The sequence below is a fragment of the Podarcis raffonei genome, chromosome 7 (genome assembly GCF_027172205.1).
Source record: "Podarcis raffonei isolate rPodRaf1 chromosome 7, rPodRaf1.pri, whole genome shotgun sequence".
Taxonomy (NCBI): Eukaryota; Metazoa; Chordata; class Lepidosauria; order Squamata; family Lacertidae; genus Podarcis; species Podarcis raffonei.
In genome coordinates, this window is record NC_070608.1 from 8,912,172 (window position 1) to 8,939,398 (window position 27,227).

General features: G+C 43.4%; 1 protein-coding gene across 3 annotated transcripts; it reads left to right on the forward strand.

The window, feature by feature from the left end:
• Positions 1-5,918: 5,918 nt before the first annotated feature.
• Positions 5,919-25,575, forward strand: LOC128417054 (solute carrier family 2, facilitated glucose transporter member 5-like). 3 transcript variants are annotated; one of them, XM_053395245.1, is made up of 13 exons: positions 5,919-5,973; positions 7,858-8,023; positions 9,229-9,324; positions 9,853-9,995; positions 10,769-10,893; positions 12,979-13,131; positions 13,654-13,779; positions 16,123-16,310; positions 18,889-18,999; positions 21,013-21,114; positions 22,708-22,783; positions 24,983-25,110; positions 25,330-25,575. In XM_053395245.1, the coding sequence occupies exons 2-13, from the start codon at positions 7,892-7,894 to the stop codon at positions 25,501-25,503; spliced, it is 1,554 nt and encodes a 517-aa protein (XP_053251220.1). In that variant the 5' UTR covers positions 5,919-5,973; positions 7,858-7,891; the 3' UTR covers positions 25,504-25,575. The 3 variants fall into 3 exon arrangements, with proteins under 3 accessions (XP_053251220.1, XP_053251221.1, XP_053251222.1); XM_053395246.1 differs by lacking the exon at positions 21,013-21,114; XM_053395247.1 differs by lacking the exons at positions 5,919-5,973; positions 9,853-9,995 and having other exon boundaries at positions 7,921-8,023.
• Positions 25,576-27,227: the final 1,652 nt, after the last annotated feature.

The window sequence follows — 27,227 nt, forward strand, 5'->3', positions numbered from 1 at the left end:
TTGGGGGAGGATGTTGGAAGGTTCTAGAAGAAACTGTTGACAGTTGAGAACCAAGATGATGTATAATCATTGTGTACAAAGGAGACTGGTTTAGAATCGTACTCTCACAATCATTTAATGTGGATTAATTACTGGTGTGAGAAAGCAAGCATAGCATAGTGGCAAAATGAGTGAGTGATGGATAAGGAAGGCACCCATTCAGATCTCATCGAGGTATACCTGAATAACACTTTGTTGTTGTTGTTTAGTCGTTTAGTCGTGTCCGACTCTTCGTGACCCCATGGACCAGAGCACGCCAGGCATTTCTGTCCTCCACTGCCTCCCGCAGTTTGATCAAACTCATGCTGGTAGCTTCAAGAACACCATCCAACCATCTCGTCCTCTGTCGTCCCCTTCTCCTTGTGCCCTCCATCTTTCCCAACATCAGGGTCTTTTCCAGGGAGTCTTCTCTTCTCATGAGGTGGCCAAAGTATTGGAGCCTCAGCTTCACGATCTGTCCTTCCAGTGAGCACTCAGGGCTGATTTCCTTAAGAATGGATAGGTTTGATCTTCTTGCAGTCCATGGGACTCTCAAGAGTCTCCTCCAGCACCATAATTCAAAAGCATCAATTCTTTGGCAATCAGCCTTCTTTATGGTCCAGCTCTCACTTCCATAACACTAGGTATAGGAATAAGACTAGGAATAAGACTAGGAATAAGACTAGGAATAACACTAGGTGGCCTTAATGTTCACTCAGCCTCCCCACCCTGACCCCTGCCTTAACTCCTTCATGGGGATAATAATGACTGATCTTCCAGTGTCATCGTTAGAATTGCAGTATAATCTCAGGAACACACCTGGAAGTGCTGTATTCAAATACTATATCTTATGGACTGTTGAACATTTCACATTTAAAACTATGAAGCTCCTTTGAGAATAGTTCAGTTCTTATGCTAGCATGGATTTCTTTGAAATACTAATTGAAAATCTGTATTGATAGATATACAGGTGGTACATGACACCAGTCAAGCTTGCAAAAATATATCATTTGCCCGATAATAAATGTTGGAAATGTAAAGAAAATGAAGGTACATTCTTTCACCTTTGGTGGACGTGCCCAAAGATTAAGGATTTCTGGGAGATGATCTATAATGAAATGAAAAAGGTATTTAATTATACCTTCCTGAAGAAACCAGAGGCCTTTCTCCTGGGCATAGTTGGCCAATTGGTGCCAAAGAAGGATAGAACTTTCTTTATGTATGCAACAACAGCAGCAAGAATACTTATTGCAAAGTATTGGAAGACACAAGATTTACCCACCCTGGAAGAGTGGCAGATGAAGGTAATGGACTATATGGAATTGGCAGAAATGACTGGCAGAATCCGAGACCTGGGAGAAGAGTTGGTGGAAGAAGATTGGAAGAAATTTAAAGACTATCTGCAGAAATATTGTAAAATCAATGAATGTTAAAATGATGTTGGATTGAAAATAAGTGGCATTAGCAACAAAGTTAATAAGAATATGCAAAAATGAATTGATAATGGATGAAAATATAGAGTTAAAAAATGTTAAGATACAGAGTTAAGATAAATGAAAGAGGGCAAGGATTTGCTGATTTGATTATGTAAATGGGAATACAAAAAGGGGAGGTGTGAGGAGGTCCAAGAAACAAGCAAAGGAGTTTAAAGTTATGAAAAACGGTTTTGCTTTTAAATTTTCTCTTACTTTTTGTTTTGTCTTTTGTATGTTGTATTTTTGTATTCATGCTTTTGTAAAACTTTAATAAATATTTCTTAAAAAAAGAAAAAAGAAAAAAAGAAAATCTGTATTGATAGGGTTGCCTCTTCCAAGGCATTATTCCTGCATTTTGATTGAGAAGAAGGGCAGAGATGTATCAGTATTTGCTTATTCAATAAATGGAAGCTATATTGGCACAAACACACCTGACTTTTCTAAGTCATCTTTTGTGTTTTGTTCTCTATGCTTGTGCCCAAGTTACTCCACTAAAGAAAAGTTATTTGTCAAGCTCTTTCGATCCATCACTGGATCCCTCAATCCACCCTCTTTTGATTCATCCCCTTGTGTATCATCCCAGTATTTAGAAATGCCCACCTTAATTATTCTTATAATATTTTGATCAAGTCCTTATGCTTCAAATTCTCATTAAGAACAGAGGACAATGATAACAACACCAGTTCCTGTATGCATATTATGTCCTGAGCTGTGATTTGCCCCTCATTTTGCATTCCTTTCAGTATTTAGAGGGCAATATATGGTTTAGCTAGGGGGACGTAGGTTTAGTTAGGGGGACGCGGGTGGCGCTGTGGGTTAAACCACAGAGCCTAGGGCTTCCCAATCAGAAGGTCGGCGGTTTAAATCCCCACGACGGGGTGAGCTCCCGTTGCTCGGTCCCTGCTCCTGCCACTCTAGCAGTTCGAAAGCACGTCAAAGTGCAAGTAGATAAATTACCGGCGGGAAGGTAAACGGCATTTCCGTGCACTGCTCTGGTTCGTCAGAAGCAGCTTAGTTATGCTGGCCACATGACCCAGAAGCTGTACGCTGGCTCCTCGGCCAATAAAGCGAGATGAGCGCCGCCACCCCAGAGTCGGTCACGACTGGACCTAATGGTCAGGGGTCCCTTTACCTTTACCTATATGGTTTAGCTAGAGTCCATCAATGGTTTTAAAATGTTCTCAACATTTCAGCAGTTGTGGTATGTGGGAATGGCTGCATGTGCATGGCACAATGTTTCAGTGTTCATGTGTATCTCTGTACAGCCATGCTCACGGGGGACTTCCATGTCTGACTTCTAGATACCCTTTGGAAGCAGTTAAACCTGAAAGAATGATGACACCAACACACATTTAAGAAATAATTTCCAACAGGGAGAATGATTTACCAGGGATAAGTAACAAAATGATAGATCTGGTAGATTGGGAGAGCTGGGGATTTATGGGGCCAGAAATTAAACACTTATAAATTCAAAGAGGAAAGAACTTCCTGCTCATTCTATGTTCTGAACTTCCAGTTATTCATTGCACCAAGAATCTCCTCAAGTAGTCAGAACTGATAAGCTTTGGGACTTAGGTAGCATGGAACAGATCCATACCCTCCATGTCCCAATTTTACAGGGACAGTCCCAGAATTACAGAAGTCATCCCAGTTTTTGGTTTGATCCTGGAATGTCCTAGTTTTCTTCTTTCTTTCCCTCCATGTCTCGTAGAACAATTAAAAGTGGTGTGTGTGTGTGTGTGTGTGTGTAGGTGCGAAAAGGGAGTCCTGTTTATACTGAAACTAAAATACCTGCACCAGATGAAGGAAATGGTGAAGCTCCCTATAATTTTGAAGGAAAAGGTCACCCGTCCACTTTAAATTCTTTAATTGCAATGCTTCAACAGCCAGCCATTTCTTAGGAATTGTTGGTGGGTGTTATGAGAGGAAAGGAAGGTGTTGCAGTGCAAATCTGCTGTCTCACTAGTACCATTAACTACTCATGAGTCAGGTGGAAGAAAGAATCCAGAAAGTTTATTTACTGCAGTAAAGTGTTGCAGTGGGATCACTCCACAAAGGCTGGAACCCCCACTCAGAGGTCAGGGAATGGGGGTTATTTATAAGCTTTTGCCACAAAGCATCACAATTTCCTCCAATCCTATGCTTTTTCATTACCTCATTTAAAAAAAAGCATACAAGCTGTCGTTAGCCAGAAATTATTTAGTTACATTTCATTTTAGCGTGCCTGCGCTTCTAACATAAGCATATTCGTAGCTCAACATCTACTGTGCACAAGCACAACCTTCACTTAGATACATTTTGTAGCAAAAGCTATTGTGCTTCTATTGTGCTTTGTATTGTGTATGCTGTGAACCTGCATGTATTGCGATTTCCGCTTCTCTCTCTTATGGGGCGAGGCTTGCAAAGTGAGAAGCTTTCTCAGCAGTTTCTTAGCAGTTTCTTAAAGCAATAGGCTACTATAAGGTAAATGTAAAGGGACCCATGGCCATTAGGTCCAGTCGTGACCGACTCTGGGGTTGTGGCGCTCATCTCGCTTTATTGGCTGAGGGAGCCGGCGTACAGCTTCCGGGTCATGTGGCCAGCATGACTAAGCCACTTCTGGCGAACCAGAGCAGCGCACAGAAACGCCATTTACCTTCTCGCTGGAGCGGTACCTATTTATCTACTTGCACTTTGATGTGCTTTCAAACTGCTAGGTTGGCAGGAGCAGGGACCGAGCAACGGGAGCTCACCCCGTCGCGGGGATTCGAACCACCAACCTTCTGATCGGCAAGTCCTAGGCTCTGTGGTTTAACCCACAGTGCCACCCGCATCCCAATAGGCTACTATAAGTTCCTTCTAATTGCACTATCACATTTTGGGGCCCCTTGGGGCCCCTCCCACAAAAGGAACCCATGCCATGCCTTGTGTTTTGAAAGATGTCCTCCAATTTCTCCAGAGTTTTCTTCTTCTATGAAAAAGAGTGCTATTTTTCTCTTCCATTCTCATGGCACTTAAGCATTTATCCAGAATTTCTGTGGGTGTTAGGTTTTCTTTTCTTTCTTTTTTAGCATGCCTTATTGTTGCTGTTCAACCCAGGCTTTCTGATGTGAGAAGACAACATGGCAGTTACCTCATGATGTCTTCCCCTGGGAGTTACAAGCAATTCAAGCATGGGCAAACTGGGAAGGCTACATAGTGCAAACCACTCGTGAGATATTTTGTAGAATGAAAGAGCACTCGCAAATGTATTTAGCCATTTCAAAGGCAAGGAAACTGTAGGAAAATCTCTACGAGAATTTTACCCGTTCTCCTCCTGTTGACAATATCTGATGGAGGATATTTTTGCCTATTTTGTGCTATGTGAAAGATAAATAAATGAATGTTTCTGCATCGGTAGATGATAAAGCAGAACACAGACGTGTAAAGTAAACCAGTAGCAGAATAACAGGAAATGTCAGGTGAAAGTGTGAAAGAATAGTGGTTCGGACTGAAGCATATGCATAAATTCCTAGTGAGAGCCAGTGTGGTGTAGTGGTTAAGTGCGATAGACTCGTAATCTGGGGAACCGGGTTTGCATCTCCGCTCCTCCACATGCAGCTGCTGGGTGACCTTGGTCTAGTCACACTTCTCTGAAGTCTCTCAGCCCCACTCACCTCACAGAGTGTTTGTTGTGGGGGAGGAAGGGAAAGGAGAATGTTAGCCGCTTTGAGACTCCTTAAAGGGAGTGAAAGGCGGGATATCAAATCCAAACTCTTCTTCTTCTTACTGTGAGGAGAGAAAATGATCCATCACTTTAAAGACACCCCTCCAAAAGAGCCCAAAGAATCTGGGGAACTGTGGTTTCTTAAGGGTGCTGGAAATTAGACCTGTGCGGTAAACCACAGCTCCACAGCTTTTTTTTGGGGGGGGGTGGCTATGAATGTTCTTCCCTCCAGTCCAGGTAATGATGGACTCAGCCTACCACTTAGAGAAGGCAGGGACATGTAAGTTGAATCACAACAGTAATGGGGGGTCCTATAGGCCTGGGGAAGAGCTACATTAATACAGAACAGCCCAAAATAAACCAGTAATACCAAAGGAGGAGAGGAAAGAGCTGGGAAACTCTTTTTTCCCCTCTTCATTTTATCTACAACCGTTGGAATTATAACACCAGAAGCCAGAAGATCTGAACAGAACCATCCTACTAGTGCCTACAAAACAACAACAACAATTGACTTTTTTTCTGATTCAGCAGGAAACAGAATTCTAGTTCTATCGCCCCAGCAACTGTTCCAAGTTAAATTATTGTTAGAATACAACCATAGAGCAGTCTCCTTTGTCAGGAGAAAGCTTGGGTCATCTCAGCTCCCAACTGTCAACAGCTTATTGGAACCTTCTGACATCCATCCCCCTGATTGGCTCTCGCAACACCAATAGAGTTATGAGTGCTTAATTTTTTTTTTTTTAAAAAAAGGAATTGACTCTATTCCTCCCTCCTCACCAGTCTGGGACCACTGTGGTAAGAAGTATTTGTTTTGTCTGTTTCTTCTCTACATATTGGGCAGCAGGGAGTGGCAACATTTGTGCACCTAATTCCACTAACCCAACCATTGGTATGGTGGCTTTGCGGGCCTGCAGAACCCTGCCTGGTGTGATCCAGCATGGAGTGTCTACATGTGGGTGTCTCATGGCCAGTGAGGAGCCAGTCGGTATTCCATGCTACCTAGGAGGTCAGGTTCTAGGTCTGCTTGCTGAATTGGCTTATTGCAGGCAGTCCTGGAGGGTGGACTCTTCCTGGGACCAATTGAGGCCAGCAGGTTTCACTTGGGTTCACTTGTCCAGTATTTAAAATGGCCTACCCTTGCTCCTGCACACAGTTTCCTTGTCGGATCTCTCACTCACTCACTCACTGTATATTGTTGTCATTATTGTGGTGCATTTGACCTTGCTGTGGACATTGTTGGCCACCATATTTAGGGCCAGGCAGGATCTCCCCTTGGACCAATTAGCCTTGTCTAGTGGGTTTTGCCTACCTCATAGCAATCACCAAAACTTTAGTGGTTTAAGCATTGGGTAAGCCTCAGTCATGGTTGATGGGAGGCTGTATCTTCTGCCTGTCCCTGCAAAGGGTAAGGGGTATCCTGATAAATGGAACTAGGAAGAACTGCTTCTATACAGACACCCAGGCGAGGGCTGTGGCAATCCTCAACATGGTGATCCAACAGGGATGTTCCTACTTGATATAAGTCATAGGACATCACCACTTTAGGGTTGACTCCAATAATCAACACATCCAGCAGGTAGGCTGGATGAAAATGGTTATATCCAATTCCCATGCCAAACCTCTTACATCAATAATCAATAAAGCTGTGGCCTTATTTGACCCAAGGAAGTAGTTGTCTTGCTTTCTGCACATAGCAGGCAGTGTGGGTTGGTGATGCTTGTGCATACACATTTGTGGATTCTTGCTTGTTTGTCCTTGAATCCTTCCATGGTGAATACTCTGCACTTGGTGGGGAGACTGCCCATAGAGAGATTCCATCTGTACCTTGTTGTTTATACAATCAATGACGTGGGCAGCTCTTGTACTTTCTCCAGCTTCTGTCTGAGATCATGTCAATACAGTCGTACCTTGGTTTTCAAAGGAATGTTTTGGAAGTTAAACGGACTTCTGTTCAACTTCCAAGGTACAACTGTTTATGTTGAAGGAGCCAAATGTTCAAGGACTAAAGAAGTTCTCTCCCATGATCAATACTAGTGATTTGGTGATGACCAGTATAGTGGTAAATTTTGAAGCGCAGATGCTCATCATGGCAGATCCATACTCATGTCCCCAAGGAGACTCCAAAAATGTAGGTAGCAGTACTCAATTTATTAAGAGCTGTGTGATAGCACTCCAATGGATATTCAGCTTCTACAACTCACTAAGCTCATTCAAAATACATTTGACCACAAAAAGTGCAAATTTTAGTTTTTCATTATAAATGTAAACAAGCTTGCAAAGAAGTGTTAAAATGTAGAGTGCTATCTGAAGACGAAACCTCATCAAAGTACTCTGCATCCACTTGATTATTTTCTATATATCGATTTTCTCTAAGATATCCATCACAAACTTCACCTCATTCACTTGACAAAGCAAGGAGGTTTCATCAGTTATCCTGGTGCATTTGCCATTTGCCAGATGACACAAACACTTCTGCTCTGAAGAAGTCCCAGAGCTGCAATCCCCTGTCCTCCTCCTCCATTACACCACTGGTGATGACCCTTAGGTTAAGTTAGGTTGTTGATGTTTTGTTGCTTTTAATGATTTGGCCTCAAAGGAAGAACTTCAAGTTTTCAATCTGGAGATGACTGCTGGGAAATAGGGTAAGTCCAATAGGGTAACTTTCTTATTCCCCAACAGGTGAGTGTGTTTTCTGACTCTTACACAAGAAAGCATGGACCAAGGAGATGAAAAAGCCGGTGCAGAAATGGAGAGAGAGGTGAACTCAGAGGGTTTTGTCCAATCCACTTTTCAAGAAGCCAGGGATAGCCAGAAGAATGTAGGCAATGCAGCAACCAAGAAAGGGGTGAGTGAGAGTGGAGTGCTTCGTCCAATCCACTCCCTAAAAAACCATGAATAAAAAGGAGGATACAACTGATCCATCAGTCACTAAAGAAGCAATCCTATGCACAATGAGCAAGTTGATTTAAATTAAGCCAGCATAAATTTACACCAGAACCAGACTCCATTAATCAGTGGGGCTAGTGAGTGCTGCTCTGCTTAAGCCTGGCAGAGGTAAAACAAAACTTTAAAATAGTGTTCTATGCTGTGTTCCCAGGTCACATGACCAAGCTTAACATGCTTAAGATCGAAACCAAATCCATTCTAATTCCACCTCCCCCACACCCTCAGAATACCATTTTTGAGGATTTACTCCAGCATCAGTTCAGCCAGCTACAGTTCAACACACCTTCCTCATGCAGTCAGATGCCTATGACAGTTGAACACTGACAGGGGGTTGGACAATATTATCTTCAAGATCTCTTCCAATTCTATCCTTCTATGTAGGTGGTTTTGATTACCAGTTGAGCATTTTTAATGTAGAATGGTAGCTTCAGCCGCATGGACTCCATATATCTATTCCAAAGAGTAGGCACCTCTGGGCATTAGGTCGACTCCTCTGTCATAGATCTTCAAGATAGGGGTGTAGCTTGAATTAATCACAATAAAGGATACCATCTGATATCTGTATTGCATAGGTAACATATCTATTAATGGTGTGGTGCTTAGCAATAAAGGACTACTGATAATTGAAAATAAGCAGGACTCAGTTTAGCATTGTGGTGAAATAGAACTAGTCCATTAAAAGGAAAGGAAAGGAAAAGGTTTGGTATATAATATTGCCTTCCCCCACTCCCATAGGTACCCACTTGCTCCTTGCTATGCTAACTGGCCCTTCAGAGGCAAGTGATGAGAGAAAGGGCTTTTTAAAAGGTGGAGCCCCCTTCATGTAATGTTCTCCCTAGAGAAAGTCTCCAGGCGGTGTCTACATTATGGCTATTTGTGTTGTTTAGATTTAATATTTTTCTTTGTTTCTAATTTTAATGAGGTTGGAAACCACCCAGAGAACTCAGCTAACAGTTGGTACAAAAATAATGCATTTCTGAAGCAATGTCCAGGTGTCAGGCCTATATATTTATTCTGTCTTTCCATTTAGGATCTTATTAGTGGTAAGTGTACGTAATTAACAATGTGCAGTCTCATCCCAGTATTTGCTGCTTCTTCTTGTAGGAGCTGTCCATGGTGCTGATTCTGGTAACGGTAGCTTCCTGTCTCATACCTATGCAGCATGGCTACAATCTGTGGGTACTCTACAACACTGTTGGGGTAAGATGGTGCTACAGCAAAGATGGCTTCAAAAAGCAAAACTTTTGGCCCCTCAAAAAGCAAGGGTCTCAGTCCAATATACTAGAAGGATCATCTCCACCCCCATTGTTCAGCCCAGACACTGAGGTCCAGTTCCAAGGTCCTTCTGGTGGTTCCCTCATTGCAAGAAGTGAAGCTGCAGGGAACCAGGCAAAGGGCCTTCTCGGCAGTGGCGCCTTCCCTGTGGAACACCCTCCAGTCAGATGTCAAGGAAATAAAGGACTACACAACTTTTAGAATACATCTAAAGGCACCCTGTATCAGGAAGTTTTTAATGTTTGACTTTTTATTATGTTTTTATATGTGCTGGACGCTGCTCAGAGTTGCTGGGGAAACCAGATAGGCAGGGTATAAATAATAGGCCATGTAACTCATTGTATGCACTGACTGGCCATGGCCATCCTGGATTTCAGCTAAGTCCCAAGCTCTCCAATTTTTTTGCCATGTGATCTGTGATGAGGTTCTAATCATTATGTGCTTATGTCCTAGCTCCTGCCTAGCTTCTATAACATAACAAGACCCGAAGAAGCAGATTTTCAGATTACCCTTCTGTCTATCACCGTGACTATGTTTCCACTCGGAGCCTCCTTTGCAACTGTTCCTGCTGGTTGGTTGTTAGATAGATTTGGCAGGTATAGAGATAAACTTGAGACTTGTGATCTACATGTCCTAGTATGGCAGGGTGTGGTGATGGGAGAATGTTGCTGACTACAGCCCCTCTAACCCCGGTTAACATCTTATAAAGCTACAATAACATTATCATTCCTCTTGTTCATTCAAGCAATAGGGTGGGATTTCAGAGATAGAAAAATGCACACGTATTTGTCAGGTGACTTTTAACAATTGTTAGACATTTCATGGAGGGATATGTAGCAGTCAGAAACACAATAGGATCTAGTTAGGGCCCTGGAGACCTAATGGTAGCTAATGAAGCTTTGTTTTTAGGAGGTGGGTACATGCCTTCTGAATTCAAGATCATCCTTTCAATGTGGTTTCGTTCAATTATGTACCTAGGGCAGGCACCTAAAGATTTTTCCAGGTCAGTAGTAGAGCACATGCCTCCATGAAGAAGATCCCAGACTCTCTCACCAGTTTCCCCAACTAACAAAACTTGCCTAGCATAGTGACAAATATTAGTTTTGTAGCCCTTGTGGAAATTCAGTGTGTCCTGCAATCTTTGAGATATCTGATTTGGTAGTAGGAGTTTTGGTGCCTCGTGTAGTTCTTTCTCCCTTCTGCAAACTATGACAACCAAAAGCAATTGTCCCAAAAAAAAAACCCAAAACCAAAACAACAACAACAACCCTGAGGACTCCCTTGCAGTTCCATAGTACCTCCCCTCCTTTGCTCTTTAGATGGTACGATATATTCCCTACCTCACTGCTCCATTTCACTATCTTTTCAGGAAAGTTGCACTGTTCATAACTAACCTTTCAGCAATTATATTTGCTGTTGTGATGACATTCTCACTTTCAGTACATAATCACGGATACATCATCTTTTCACGTCTCTGCTCTGGAATAAGCACAGGTGAGTCAGGGTCCTGGATTTAGTGCCTTATATTTTAAAAAAGTTAAGGACACCTGGTCAGAAGTCAGCTTGCAATTTGTGCCATTAAGCTGATTAGATCAGGAACACTGAAATTTGGCACCTGAAAAAGAGCAGGAGAATAGGTCCTTGCACCCTCTGTACTGCTGTGGGTGAGAGAGATCTTTTCATGAAGCAGTTTTCCCGGGATCTATGACTGCCTGTATCACTGCTGCAGGATCCATTAGACAGCCCCCTGCTTTCACATGCACAGTTTATTTCTGGCCATTGTGCCCCCCTCCTGGTTTGCTGCTTCAGTGCCCCAGTTGGTTTCTCCTCAGCAACAATTCCTTTTACATCCCATTCATTTAGCCCACTATGATAATTTTTCTCCTTCTCATCAAGTCCTTTTACAGCAATATGCTCTCAACTTGGCTACAGCAGGTTAAGGAGGCAACTTCACCAGATTTTGCCACAGAGTTTGACAAGGGTACTCAGGTGCCTATGCCTTCAATCGCTGAGCAACCCGTATCTGCCCTCTTCGATTGATTGCCCCACTTTCCACATATGGGAATATACAATGAAAGATGCCAATCAGTGTCAATCTGACTCTGCTCTCAAATGTGTACATGAAGCTTCTAAAAGTAAAGGTAAAGGTACCCCTGCCCATTCGGGCCAGTCTTGCCAGACTCTAGGGTTGTGCGCTCATCTCACTCTATAGGCCGGGAGCCAGCGCTGTCCACAGACACTTCCGGGTCACGTGGCCAGCGTGACAAGCTGCATCTGGCAAGCCAGCGCAGCACACGGAATGCCGTTTACCTTCCCACTGGTAAGCGGTCCCTATTTATCTACTTGCACCCGGAGGTGCTTTCAAACTGCTAGGTTGGCAGGCACTGGGACCGAACAGCGGGAGCGCACCCCGCCGCGGGGATTTGAACTGCCGACCGTTTGATTGGCAACTCCTAGGCGCTGAGGTTTCACCCACAGCGCCACCCGCGTCCCGTCTACATGAAGCTTCTACATTAGCTATTAGAGCCTCAGTCTCCACCTCTGTTTTTTCCAAGGCAGTACTATTTTCAATTGAAGATGTTCTAGGCTATCCAACTCAGGACCCTGACAGAATCCAGAAACCACTTCTAAAACCTTCCCATGTCCTTGCATTCATCTCTGACTCACCTGTGGACTTTGCCCAGTCCTCCTCTCATGCAATGGCTGCTGGAATGGTCACAAGGAGACACCTCTGGCTAACTGACAGGGAGGTGGATGCTTCCTTGTGTACAGGTTTAACCTCTATGACCTTTGTAGGCACTAAACCTTTCGGAGATGTTGCCCTGGAGCAAATCCTAGCTGAAACCAAAAATAAGAAGTTGATGCCTTCTCAATGAAGAGATGATTACCATTATTCCAAGTATCCCTTTTTGCTCTTTAATTCCTTCCAAGAGTCGCTCCCATGGGTGCAAAGGGACCTTCCCCAATTTCCTCCCACTATGTGCAACACACAGCATTCCCAAATCTATTCTGGAGGATTGAAAAAAAACTATAGGAAAATATTTGCCGGGGCATCTGTTGACATTTCTATTCCACCTTAAGGAGCAGACATGTGGAACTGTTGTGTGCCATATGTCTGTTTACATTCCAGCACAGTATGCTGGGAACTTCCGTTGTGTATAGCTTTTGCTTTTCCCGTTCTCTCTGAGATGACATGAGAGAGAGAGATGACATGTTTCTTTGTCCTGATTTATGATTAATAAATCTGTAGTTGTAGTATGCTTCCACAAGCCTCACGCCTGTTCTGTTTGCACAGTTCTGTCTGCTGATAGCGTGCCCTGGCTTTGAAGCCCAGGTTGCTGATTTACGTCAGAGCATGGGCCGATGGAAGGAGACATCCGAGCTGTGGCTTGCCAGCTGGCCTCCCATTCCTCTGCATGTCGACAACCACATGGGGGGGTGTGAGAGTTGGGCAATGTTCAGTTGCGCACATTGTGCTGATAGGATGATTTGCATAGTAATTTGTTGAATACAAGCCTTAATAAATAAATCATGTCACATGCATGTTGTGTATTACCATTTGAATTTCTATCTAACCAGGAATATGCTTCTGTGTTGGCCCTCTCTATCTTGGCGAGATCTCCCCTAGAAGCCTGAGGGGAGGCATTATCATGATGTACCAACTGTTTTATTTGTTTGGTTTCCTTGTGGCTCAGATACTTTGTCTTCAAGAAGTCTTGGGGACGGGAAAAGGTAATTCAGTGATATTAATTATTTGCCTTATAGTATAGCGGAGGGGAGTGCTGCCCAGGATTTTGTGGAAACCAGTTTTGTAGATAACACTATCCATTTAAAAACCACAATGGTTTTTGGATGTGCTTGCTTTTAAAATAAGTAAGTGAGTAAGTAAGTAAGTTTCTGGTACTCACCAGGATGTTGTTAGAATAAGCGCCACACTTTTAACATGTGGGAGGAAAAGGTGCCGGTACTGCAACATTATTTTTCCCCAAAATTAGTAAAGACTTTTTGGCCTGCCATCTTAGTTCAAAATGACATGTGGCATCCACATGTTGACTAAGGTCCCCCAACGTTGAAACCCTCATGCTGAGTTTGCTGATTATGTCTTGAAAGGCTTCCAAACCCATAGAGAACAGAATGACCAACCAACCAACCAACCAACCAACCAACAAGACCCTTTCTCAAACATATGGTAGATAGCATCAGATGGAGCACTGCTGTTTCTTCACCTTATCTTTGTACTATCTTCTTCCACAGGCTTCCCAATTTTGATAAAACTTTTTGGTGTTATGCCATTTCTTCAGTTGCCTCTATTGCCCTTCTTACCTGAAAGCCCTCGGTACCTACTCATTCAGAAGAGGGATGAAGAGAGCTCAAGGAAAGGTACGATATGTTGAATTGCACTGGGACCTCTAAGTGTGAGCACCCTACATAGCTGTGCAATGTCACCCACTATTGGCTTGTCACATAAGGTCTCGCCATTCTAGCATCCTTGTTATTCCTACGGGGTCAGTCATAAGAGCCCACTAACATCCATTTCAGAAGAACTACATATGAGAAGTATGAAAAACATGTTATGTAAATGTTCATTTGTTGTATATATAAATTTATTTATTGCATTTATATACTTAGTACCTTTCTGTCAGGGCACCCAAGGCAGTTTCCAGTGTTTAAACACTGAAGCAAATAAATGGTATAAAATGTAGAATTGGGCCAGGGTGGTGGAAAGAAGGACAGTCTCTCTGGAGCCAGCCATGTTGTTGTTGTTGTTGTTGTTGTTGTTGTTGTTGTTGTTGTTGTTGTTGTTGTAGTAGTAGTAGTATTTATACCCCACCCATTTGGCTGGGTTGCCCAAGCTACTCTGGGCAACTTCCAACACAAATAAAAACACAATAAAACATCAAACATTAATAGTAACAATCTGATCCAATATTAAAAGTCATAATAACTTTAAAATAAACAACTTATATCAAACAAAGCAGCGTTCAACAATCCATCAGAATCTAATAGTAATCAGTAAAATTAAACATCAACAAATAATAATTAAACCGTTTAGACCACAATGAAGAATTATCAATCAATAAATCAATAAAGAGCAAATCACAATGCATAAAATACTGCAGAACATACAAAACCATATTGAGATCCTTTGCCTGCCCCCATTGCACTTTTCTTCCTTCTTCCTTCTCACAGTGATATGTGTGGCTATCATATATTAAGGCAGTACAACTGGTTCTGCTGCACTGGGTGCCGAGCCAGTGGGGGAACTTCACTTTCCACATCTCTCCATTGGGAGTCCATTGATCCCTACTTTCTGCTACTGTTTCTTAACCAGTTTCTGGTCCAGAAGAGGACCTATTCTCTTTATCTCACAGCTGTGATGCTTATTCAGGATTCTTAGGTGCAGTGCTTTGCCAAAAGCTTTTCAAAAGTTCACAGTGCCAACTGATCACCTCTGTAAGTTTGCTGACATTGTAAAACAACTCTAAAAGGTGAGACAGGACTTACCCCTTGCAGAAACCGTGTTGCTTCTGCTTCAGCAAAACTTGTTCTTCTATGTGCTTGATAATTTTATATTTAATGTTTCTTTCCAGTCTTCTATGAACAGGTGTTAAGATAACCATAATGATAAGCATTTGGACTGATCAATCATGGATCTACTTATGTTGTTATGTTAATATAAATGAATGTAGCACTTTTCAAATCTGGCTCCTTTTCACATTCCAACAACATGGAGAGCAAGATAAAATTTCTGCAAGAAATGGGGCCTTTAGAGTGATGGCCCAAATGCTTTGGAATTTGTAGGACTTTATAAAGGCACTTTATACCCACATAGTCATCAAGGTAGTATTAGCCTGGGTTTTAAGTTTTGTATGAGGATTTCCACTACTCAGACATGAAGGAATCCTCAGCTGACAAAACTTTTTGGCCACAATGACAAATCCTCAAGGTAGCTAGAGATTTCATCAGTTTTGTTGACCTAGCAAGAGGGCAAGGACTCCAGAGCAGTCAAGCCTCCCTCATGTTGATCCACAAATCCCATGTTTCCAAGTAAAGGAAATAATACATTTGATGATAACATGCACTATGACCAATGCCCCTCCTCAGCACTGTCTACCAGGCATTCCAGATGCTGTCTTCTGCAGCCTTTGCACTGGGTGGGCAAATCATTAGCTATCTTTGTTGCCGAACAATTTAATTGTATTCGGATTATGAATGTGTTTATTCAACAAAAAACATATCAGTTCATGAAGGAATGGACCACTTCTAAGGGATATATTTCCTGTCCCTTGGAGTGATCACCTCTTTCCCCCATAATTTTCTATCATTCTTAATGATAGGAGAATATGCTCCTCAGATTCTGTTATGCCTCCCTGCCTTTCTTTTGCTAAAGCTTCTGCTCTGCTTTTGTTTTTCTTATTTGGACATGACTTCTATTTTCCAAAACAAACTTTTTTTCCCTTTTTCCTTTACCTTGAAATGCTTCCTTTATTGTATTCATTCACGACAGAGGCATCCACTTGACCTTGGTGGTATATTTACTGCTCTGCAGTGAGCATTCTGACTTATGGCATTCAATGGCTCCCAAGCATTCTGGAAAGATTTCACCCTCTTGACTTCCTTCATCCAACTTTTCCTTTGTTACCAGCCTCTTCCTTTTTTCTTCTTCTTTTAGAAAGTACCTCTATTGAAGTCTGATCCTCTCTGCCTCTATTCTTAACATAGCACTGAAGAAACTAAGGAACAGAAATGATGTGGAGGATGAGATTGAAGAGCTCCATCAGGAGGACGTTGCTGAAAAGTCAGAAAAGAACATGAAACCTCTTAAACTGCTATATGCCAAAAAACTGCGAAGGCAAGTCATTGCCATAATTGTCTTGAAGGTTGGACAACAGTTCGATGGCATCAGTGTGGTAAGGAAGGTTGAGCTAGGCAAAATGAAGGCCCCTGTTGTACATACAATTTAGAGGCTGTCATACAAGCTACCACTGTTTGTCTCTATGGATGGCCGCATTCTTTGCCCCTGTTCTGTTTTTCAGATGCTTCTCCAAGTGTTAGAAATATCAAACTCTGTAACACAAGGAGAGGGAAACTGTAGGCTTGTGGGTATTGTTGGGACTCCAGCTCTCATTGGCGAAGCCAATGTGACCAGTGGTCAGGGATAACGGGAGTTCTTGTCCAAAAACACATGGTGGGCTGTAGTTTTCCCACTGCTGCCCAAGTAAATGGTCTTGCTCTACAGGAAAGATGGCATTGCTGAGGGGTAAAGGTTCCAGAGGGACGCGGGTGGTGCTGTGGGTTGAACCACAGAGCCTAGGACTTGCTGATCAGAAGGTTGGCGGTTCAAATCCCCATAACGGGGTGAGCTCCCGTTGCTCGGTCACTGCTCCTGCCAACCTAGCAGTTCAAAAGCACGTCAAAGTGCAAGTAGATAAATAGGTACCACTCTGGCAGGAAGGTAAACGGCATTTCTGTGCACTGCTCTGGTTCGCCAGAAGCGGCTTAGTCATGCTGCCCACACCGTACACTGGCTCCCTCGGCCAATAAAGCAAGATGAGTGCCGCAACCCCAGAGTCGGCCACGACTGGACCTAATGGTCAGGGGTCCCTTTACCTTTAAAGGTTCCAGAAGTACAGAGCGCTGAAGTCATTGGGGTAATCCTGAATGGCGAGTCATGCAGGGTTATTGACTGACATTGTTTCTTAAATGTGAATTGTATTCTCGTTAACTTTTCAATAATTCAAAAATCCAAGCCAAGTGGTGGAGCTAATCTGTTGGATGGTGCAACAAATTTTTGGTGGGGGTGTCCATTTATACCCTGCCTTTTTCCCTTATGAAACTCAAGGCAGCTTGCAGATACAAATAAGAGAAGGTTAAAAACGTTATATATAGCATAAGAACATTACATACTACAAGCTAACGTTACCAACCTATAATACTGATGCAGAGCTGAAATACCCTTATTAAATAATAATTACCTGAATCAGCAAGGCTTGGACACATGCAAAAGGTTGCATGCATGCTCTCAAATGGAATTGGGGCAGATGCTCTAAGAAAGGGATATTTATGCTATTCCATTGAAGGAGATGATTCCCCCCCAAAAAACTTTCTCAATTATCAGAGAAAAGCAAGACTGCATTCCACAAAATAATCCAGCTACATGAAATTGTTTGATCAATCACATGCCAAAGTACATACATTAGAACTTCTGCAGCAATTTTGATCAGATGTATACCTGGTGGCAAATCTCCACCCATCAGATGTCAAAGCGATAAACAACTACCTGACATTCAGAAGACATCTGAAGGCAGCCCTGTTCAGGGAAGTTTTTAATATGTGACATTTTAGTGTATTTTTCATCTTTGTTGGAAGCCGCCCAGAGTGGCTGGGGAAACCCAGCCAGATGGGCGGGGTACAAATAATAAATTATTATTATTATTATTATTATTATTATTATTATTATTATTGGGGCACGGGTGGTGCTGTGGGTTAAAGCCTCAGTGCCTAGGACTTGCCGATCGAAAGGTCGGCGGTTCGAATCCCCGCGGCGGGGTGCGCTCCCGTCGCTTGGTCCCAGCGCCTGCCAACCTAGCAGTTCGAAAGCACCCTTGGGTGCAAGTAGATAAATAGGGACTGCTTACTAGCGGGAAGGTAAACGGCGTTCCGTGTGCTGCGCTGGCTCGCCAGATGCAGCTTGTCACGCTGGCCACGTGACCCGGAAGTGTCTGCGGACAGCGCTGGCTCCCGGCCTCTAGAGTGAGATGAGCGCACAACCCTAGAGTCTGTCAAGACTGGCCCGTATGGGCAGGGGTACCTTTACCTTTACCATTATTATTATTATTATTATTATTATTATTATTATTATTATCATCATCATCATCATCATCATCATCAGTAGGACCTGATTTTGCAAGGAAGATATCCAAGTCAACTCTCCCTTATCTTAGAAGGGCCTGTTTCTAGGGAATAGCTCTCTTCATTTCCAACTTGGATCCTCTAATGCAGAGCTTTCCAAACTGTGTGTCACGACGCATTAGTGTGTCGGCTGCAGTGTGTAGGTGCGTTGCGCCAATGTGCCCCACACTCCTCCTGGGGCTGGAAAGGGAACAGACAACCCACCAGTTTGCTAGTGAAACTGAAATTGGTGTGTCACAAAAAGGCGAATGGCTAAAAAGTGTGTCACCAACATGGAAAGTTTGGAAAGCTCTGCTCTAATGTGTAGAAAAGCTGTAAGGAGATGTGAATTTTAATGCCAAGATTACATGTCCAGCAGACTGAGGAAAATTTGGAAATGGAGGAGGATGCCAAGAAAATTGCAGCTCTGAAGCATAGGATATGTTACTTAAAGAGTTGAGACAATTATAGAGATCATGCTAGATTAGGGGTAGCTGATATCCAAGTCCTGCAGAATCGGGTCGGTTATGTATCTTTGTCAACATTCTTTTTCTTCCATTCAGATAAGACTTGTAATGGTATGCATCTTCTTTTCAGGCATACTCTTATGCAGAGAGAAACCTCAGAAATATAAATATGGGGATATATTCATCCCGATTTGCGACAATAGCATCCACCACTTTTTTATGTATGTCAATGGTATTTGGGGTAAGCATCTTCTACCTCTTTCTCACTAACCTTCTAGATCTTGGAAATGCATGCAACATTTTATAACTATTTTGTGCCAATTTAGGTGCCCCCCCTTTCATAAAAACCACAAGAATTATAGTTTTACATGAGTTGTCTGAGTATTATTTTGAAGAACAGTCCTACATGTTAGCATATACTACCTGGCTTCTTGGAAGCTGTCCGAAGGGGTATTTAAAAAATCAATTTGCAAATTAGTTTAGAATTTGATTTTTTTGTTTAAATAAAATTTGAGTTGGTGAGAGCAAGGATTCTTACCTTTGTGCCTGTGATGGGATGGTGAGCTGCTTGTGCGTAAAATCCTAGTCCCTCAGAGTTTGGCTAAGTCCACAAACCTCTGTCTGTGACGGAGCTCCTTAAGCATGGCTCCATCAGTCGCTCGTAGAATCGGACAGTGGGCGTTTACGGAACTTCTTCCAGCATAAAAGCTCCTTAACGGAAACGCGTCTTCTGGACTCTCGGCGTGACAGTTTCCGGCGAGGAGTGGGTGTCCCTACAGGAGGTCCTGAAACCTCCCCACTATTTTCGCTCGAAGTGTCTCTGAGCCCTCCCTCCGACTCACTTTCCCTTGGAACTCCACCTCTCCCCCTGCTGGTTCCCTCCTCAGCTGAATAGTCTCTCTCAGCCTCTGTGAGCCCTTTCACCTCCTGCTCCTCCGATGGCAGTTCCCTGACAGTGCCTTTTGTTTTCTAAGGAGAATGTGCCTTATCTCTGTCCTACTACCACAGAATTTATACTTTACAAGTATGAAAAAGGAAATTAGTGCTACACCAGCTTAGCACTGTTGTATAGCTATGCCCCAAAGACTGCAATCTATACACCCAGGATAGTTAACATGGTGCTCTCCTGAATTTGTTAGATTATAACTCCCATCATTCCCAATAACTGAACATTCTGACTGAGGCTGATAAGAGTTGTAGTCCAACAACATCTGGAAGCTAAACCATCTCTGCACACTTACTTTACTGTTAAGTCCTGATTTCTTTGGGTAGGTATTTACAGGCTTTCATTCAACTCCTTCTTATTTAAGATCCTTGACACTCATGTATACACACACAGTTGTGGCAAACACTCACTGCGCTGTTGTTTTTACATGGATTCTTGCTTAATGTAAGCTTGTATGTGAACCTAAAGAGTTGCCCTGATTTATTTATTTTTTAATCCCAATATGTTTCTGTGTTGCCACACGCTCTCTACACTTTGATCTGTAATTCTGATTCCGCTCCCCTTCCCCCATCATAGAATCATGGGTTTGGAATGAGCACAAGGTATCATCCAGACTGGCCCTTGCAATTCATAACTTTCTTGCACAAACATTCACTAATCACAGCTAGGTAGCCGTGTTGGTCTGCTGTAGTCGAATCAGGAATCACAAGACAGAGAAACCAGTAGGAGAACATTTCAGTCTCCCAGGACATTCTATACAAGATCTCAAAGTAGCTCTCTTATTACAAAAGAATTTCAGAAATAGACTGGAAAGGGAAGTTGCTGAATTGTAACTTATTACCAAACTTCAAACCATGGAGAGACCTGGTCTGAATAGAGACATTGGATTCTTATCTCATTATACAAGATAAAGCTAGTTTTAGCCATCTCACCCCCTGCTTTATCCTGTAAGACCAATTGCAGTCATTAACAGTCTTCAACAGGTTTACCACACCTATCAGCCAATCACCCATTCCCACCACCCTTCTAAGTAATACCCTTCCCCACCCTCTCACTATATGTAAGGGTCTGGTGACTTCTGTTTCAGTGTATCTGAAAAAGTGTGCATGCACACGAAAGCTCATACCAATAACAAATTTAGTTGGTCTTTAAGGTTCTACTGGAAGACATTCACTAAAAAAATAAGAAGAAACTCTAAAATGCTAGTATAGCAGGACGTACCTTTAGAGAAGCCAAATTGATACCTCTTCAGCATGTCTTATTCCTCTATATGCTTAGTAATTTTATCTTTGTCTTTATATTCTTTAGATTTTTATTACTGATTATAAGGGGCGCAGGTTTTCGCTTCTCATTGGCTTTGGGGTGAGCGGTTTCATCTGTGTCCTGTTAACTGTGGCCATGGAACTACAGGTTTGTAACTGGTGGCATGTAGAGCTGAGAATCGCTAAATGGGTGTTCCTCTAGCCCACTTCCCCTATAACACACACTATGTACCGTATTTTTTGCCCCATAGGAAGCACTTTTCCCCCTCCAAAAATGAAGGGGAAATGTGTGTGCATCCTATGGGGCAAATGCAGGCATTTGCTGAAGCCTGGAGAGCGAGAGGGGTCGGTGCGCACCGACCCCTCTCGCTCTCCAGACTTTGCGCGGCTTGCGGAGAGTTGCCTGCATGCCGAAGGCAGGGTGCGCTGAGCTCAGTGTGCCCAGGCTTCGCGCAGCTCTCCGCAAGGCGCGGGAGCCCGGCGCCAGGCTCCCATGGCTTGCAGAGAGTTGACTGTTCTGGGGGCTGGGGTTGGGGGAAGCTCGGGCTTCCCCCGCCCCAGCCCCGCACCTGGGGGGGGAAAAACAATTTCCCCCCCTTTATTTCCCCCCCAAAAAACTAGGTGCGCCTTATGGGACGGTGCGTCCTATAGGGCGAAAAATACGGTAACAGCTCCAAAGCTAGTGGGGAAGCTGGCAGTAGATGCATCAGAACATTTCCTTTCCCCCAAATTATGTATACAAGCTGAGGTGATTTGAAATGGCTGTACTGTTGGTTGGTGCTTCCAACACCTCTGTTGTTTAGCAGTGAGCAAGGAGGTAAAATCATGGAATCATAGAACTATAGAGTCGGAAGGAACCCCGAGGGCCAGCTAGTCCAACTCTCTGCAATGCACGGATCTGAGCTAAAGCATCCATGACAATTCACCATCTCAACTCTGCTTAAAAACTTCCAGTCATGGGGGCTCAAGTTCAAATGTTGGCAGGTATAATTCAGCCTCCTATGTTTCTATGAATGGATAAGAATGAGCATAGTCTCCACCCTGTGAACATTACAGTGGTACCTCTGGTTGCGCATGCTCCGAGTTACAAGCTCTGCTAACCCGTTAGTAGCCGCTCCTGGTTGCGAACTTTGCCCCAGGATGCAAGCGGAAATTGCGTGCCGGAGGGACACATGTGGCGGGAGGTGCCATTAGTGAAAGTGCGCCTCATGTTACGGGTGGTTTCCGATTACGAACGGACCTCCAGAACGGATTCCGTTCGTAACCAGAGGTACCGCTGTACATGGATGTTGCATTCTAAGATGACAGATTTCACAGGGGCTCAGTTCTTGCTGTTTTGCACTACCTACTGCATTCTGTGGGCCAGAATTTTAAGGGATAAGGGATAGCAAATGGAAAGATGAGTTTTGCTCTTGGACCCAACTCCCGGCAGCCCCAACCAGTATGATCAATGGTTAGGGATTATGTGAATTATAGTCTCGCAGCATAATTCTATGTCATGCTGGCCACATGACCTGGAAAGCTGTCTGGATAAATACCAGCTCCCTCGGCCTGAAGCGAGGTGAGTGCTGCACCCCATAGTCGCCTTTGACTGGACTTAACTGTCCAAGGGTCCTTTACCTTTTTATGCACTTAGAGGTATATCAAAAAACAATCAAGCAGTATATAACTTTTATGAAATAAAGGGCATCTGACAATATCACAAGTACATAACTGAAATACAGTCTACTTTCTCCAACAGAGTGTCATCTCAGATATGGGGTATTTCAGCATAATCTTAATCTGCATATTCCTTTTTGCACATGGCATTGGGCCAGGTAAGTGCTTAGATGATGCGTTGAGCTCTTTAGATGATAGGGGGAGAGATGAATAAGTGATCAGTGTAAGTGATCATGGTAGAAAGACACACAGCTATGGGGAGTTGGTAATTCACCATAGAAGGCTAGGGAGTTACTATTAATGTTGCACTCCTCACATAGAGAGATTCATGGCTGCCTGTCTGCTGTGTGTGCTGTGGCAACCTGAGTTAGATCTAACTTGAAGGTGGAGAAGGTTGTTCATGTGAGATGTGTTGCTGAGACCTGGATGGGTGAGCTAGGAGAACCTGATCACATCCAGATGTGCCTGTCAAGATACACAATGTAGCATGAGACAGGCTGCAGGTGTTGGGGGGTGATGGAGAGGGAGGAGTTGCTGTGATTCATAGGACACCCATCCATCTTGGAGCTAGCCATGAGAGCCAGCACCTGGCATCAGGCCCAGGAGATAGTACCCTCCACCCTGCCCTCTCCGGTGCAGAAGATGCCATTCTACACTTTGGTATACCAGAGAAGTAAAGACAAGGCAGTGACACAGAGGAAAGTAAGAGCATGTGGTTATTTTCACTTGATATTTTGGTAGCATTTGATACCATTAACAGTGGTGTGACTTGGTGAGATGGGCATTGGAGACATTATTTTACAGTGGTTCTACTCCTCCTATTTCAGAGCCCTGGGTGATTATCTCTTGGTCCCCTGCCAGTTGTGCTCTGACATCCTGCAGGGTACCATATTTTCCTTCATGCTGTTTCCCTATGAAGCCATTATGGGAATAGTCATTAGCAGATTTGGGAAGAGCTGTCACCAGTGCAGTAATGATACCCAATTTCCATTTCTCTGTAACATCTGTATCAGGAGAAGTCTGCAAAACCCTCCACTGGCACCTTGACTCAGTAGAGGTCTGGATAAGGATCAGCAAACTGAGTTTGAACCCTGCCAAATAATGTGGGCCATGCCATCCATTTTCTGAAAACCTCTAGGATGGATTACTGCAATGCCTTCTTTCCCAGAGTACCGATGAGGTTGGGCTGGAACCTACAACTAGCACAATAAGTAATGCCCCAACTGGTCACTGGTGCAGTCTTTCACTACCCTGTTACACTGCTACTAAAGGGATTACACTGGCTGTTGTTTAGCTACAAAGCTAAGTTCAAGGTATTGGTCCTGGTGTGCAAAGTCCCATACAGCTTGAGATAAGAATGCCTAAGAGATCATCTCACTCCTTATATACCCATTAACGACTGTGCTCTGAAGGTAGGGACTATGGCGATCACACAGGGTCGCCGGACGTTTAATGGTCTATTGATTCCTGTGCCACCACTGTGCTCTCTTTACTGCTGCCACCAACCAGTTACTCTCTGGTAAAACACTGAGTCCAGTCAGTTGTTAAAAGTGAACAAAAAAACCCCAAGTTTATTTTACAAACATTAACAAGTTTATGTTTCTCAGATAATATACCTGTCAGTATCTTAACTTTAGTTTCTTCACTGGCCTATACCTTCCTAATACCTTCTGACTGATTATCTCAACTGTTTGACTGACTCCTCTTAACAAACTCTCTCCCTCTCTCACACCAGACTAGCCCAACCCAACCCACAGACTTATCTTCTCTGTTTCTCCTAACTCCAGACTGTCTTTTCAACAACTCTAATTCTAACTCACTCTCTAAAAGACCCTCTGTGCTTAAACCTTATACACAGCTAACTCTGCCCCCTGGGTTCCCATTGGTTAGTCATTTTACAATTAGTTAACTCTCTATGAACCCAGTATGTTGTCACACACATAGAAGGGCAAACGCCACAGGGACCTATTGCAAATACCATCTCATCAGGAGGTCTGTTCCATATGATGTCCGAATCTGACCTTGAGTGTGGTGCCACCTTGCCTTTGGCATCCTCTCCCATCACTCATCAGCAAGGCACCATATCTTGGTTGTGTTTTCGGCACCTTTTGAAGACCTTCCTTTTTCACCAAGCCTTTTAAGTGGAGATCTTCATCCTAATCTGCACCTGTATTGGTTTTGAAATTATGGGATTGTCTTTAGTTGTTTTTATTGTGGCTGTTTGTACTGTGAAATTGATCTGAGATATCTCACTGGAAGCAGTAATAAACTGAATCAAGTAAAACAATAACTAGGAAAGATCAATTTTCAAGGGTGGGGGAGTATTAAATTCCTGGAATCCTTTCTATCCACCAAAGGTCCACTTCCATCTGTGCTAGTGGTGGAGCTCTTCCTTCAGTCATCACGATCTTCAGCCATTGTGATTGCACAATTTTTGCATTGGGTCCTAAGCTTCCTCGTAGGACTGATTTTCCTTTACATAGAGGTGAGTGATTTTGAAGGTAATTTTGATGAGGAGTGCAGACTTTGCTCCTTACAACAATTATTCCCCCCCCAAAATAATGAGGGGAGCTGGGTGGAGCCAAGAAGGATATATGGGTGTTATGGATGGATGGATGGATGGATAGATGATAGATAGAACTCTACATTATACTCACGTCTGCCTCTTTCTCTCCTTCCCTGCCCCCATTTTCCCCATCTCTAGATACATATTGGGCCCTACAGCTTAATCTTTTTCTGTCCATTTGGTTTCGCCATCTTTGTTTATATATTCAAGTTCATTCCAGAAACCAGAAACAGAACCTTTGTGGAAATCAGGGGGAAAGTGAACACCCGGAATCCCAGGAGGGTACATTTCAAGATGCCATCACCCAAGTAGAAACTTGTTAAGCAGCATATGCAGTTTGTTCATTTATTAAATAGGGTTTTTTAAAAAAGAAATAAAAAAACATATTCCAAGAGATTTCTTGTGGTTACTCTTAAACTGAATAATGACAATGATGATGTTGCAGTTTTCCTTTTTGTTTGAACACTCCACACCATTTTCAGGCTTTTCCGTGCCATGAAAGTGTCCAAATTTCAGGAAGGCAACAAATACCTCAACAGCTGCCCCCCTTCCAGGTCTTAGTATTATTATTTTTTTTGTGTGAATGTCTTGTGAACAGTATTTTGGCTGAACCAAATTAGATTCCACTCCAGAACAGGCTACAACTCTGTTGCCTTTACTTATTTACTACAGACACGTAGTTACTGTAAGGTAAAGGTAAAGGGACCCCTGACCATTAGGTCCAGTCGTGGCCGACTCTAGGGTTGCTGCGCTCATCTCGCTTTATTGGCCGAGCAGCGCATGGAAACGCCGTTTACCTTCCCGCCAGAGCGGTACCTATTTATCTACTTGCACTTTGATGTGCTTTCGAACTGCTAGGTTGGCAGGAGCAGGGACCGAGCAATGGGAGCTCACCCCGTCGTGGGGATTCGAACCGCCTACCTTCTGATTGGCAAGTCCTAGGCTCTGTGGTTTAACCCACAGCGCCACCCAGAATTTACTGTAGAGGCCCGTAATTCATCCTGAATGACAGCCTATCACATAGGCTATGATCACCACTTCGGTCATCACCACAGCACCACCTTGGGGTGAAAAATTGCCTGTTTATCATCCCAGCACCTAGCTGCTACTTTTAACAGCACTGAAGTCTCCTCTAGGGTAGGATGCCCACATTCCCAGATTTCTCCAAGGGGTGATCACCCACAGTATGCCAAATGAAATAGCTCCAGTTCCAGAAGTGGTACATAAACGACTCGATGCCCATATTAATCCCTTGGAAAGCTAATGCTGTCTTTAAGACCTGTCATTCCCAGAGGGATTTATTTCATTGATTTCCATGCATGCTCTGGCAGGGAGACCCACTTCTAGCTAGTTGCTCATAGGAACCTTCAATTACATTTGAAAACCAGTAAGAGACAACTCCTTTTCCCTCCTTTTCAATTTAATTTGAATGCCATCATCATCGCAGAGGTGTCTATGAAAGGGACATATTGATTGAAAATGTCTAGTAAACCGGATCAGTAGTTGGATTCCTACTGAGGGTATTTGGCAAGCCTACATGACAGTGATCAGGGATTGAGGGTTGGTTCTGTGGTATTATGGCAGTGGACAAAGTTTGGAGGAGGAGGAGGAGGAGGAGGAGGAGGAGGAGGAGGAGGAGGAGAAACAGCAACAGTTAGGGAGCCCTCAGACCTTCCCATATCCATGAGGATAGTCTACCCCTGAAGATCTAATGCTCTGGTTGATCTTTCCAGTGGGTAGAACTTAGGCCCTCATCTCACTATAGGATGGTGACCATAAGGCCACTGAGTGTAATCCTTAAGGATGGTGTAGCACATTTGACTCCCTGGTATACCCTACATGGAATAGTCCAGACAACAGCTGGGGTGCAGGAGGCATAACAATTGCTGCAAAGATGAAACATCACAAGTTTAGAGCCCATAATGGTGCCCATTGCATGGCGGTGAAAGCAGTGAAGAGGGGGCCTACATTGCTACTTCTATCATGGCTCCACGAAATCAGCTCGTGAAGGCAGTCCATTGGCTGTTAACATCTAT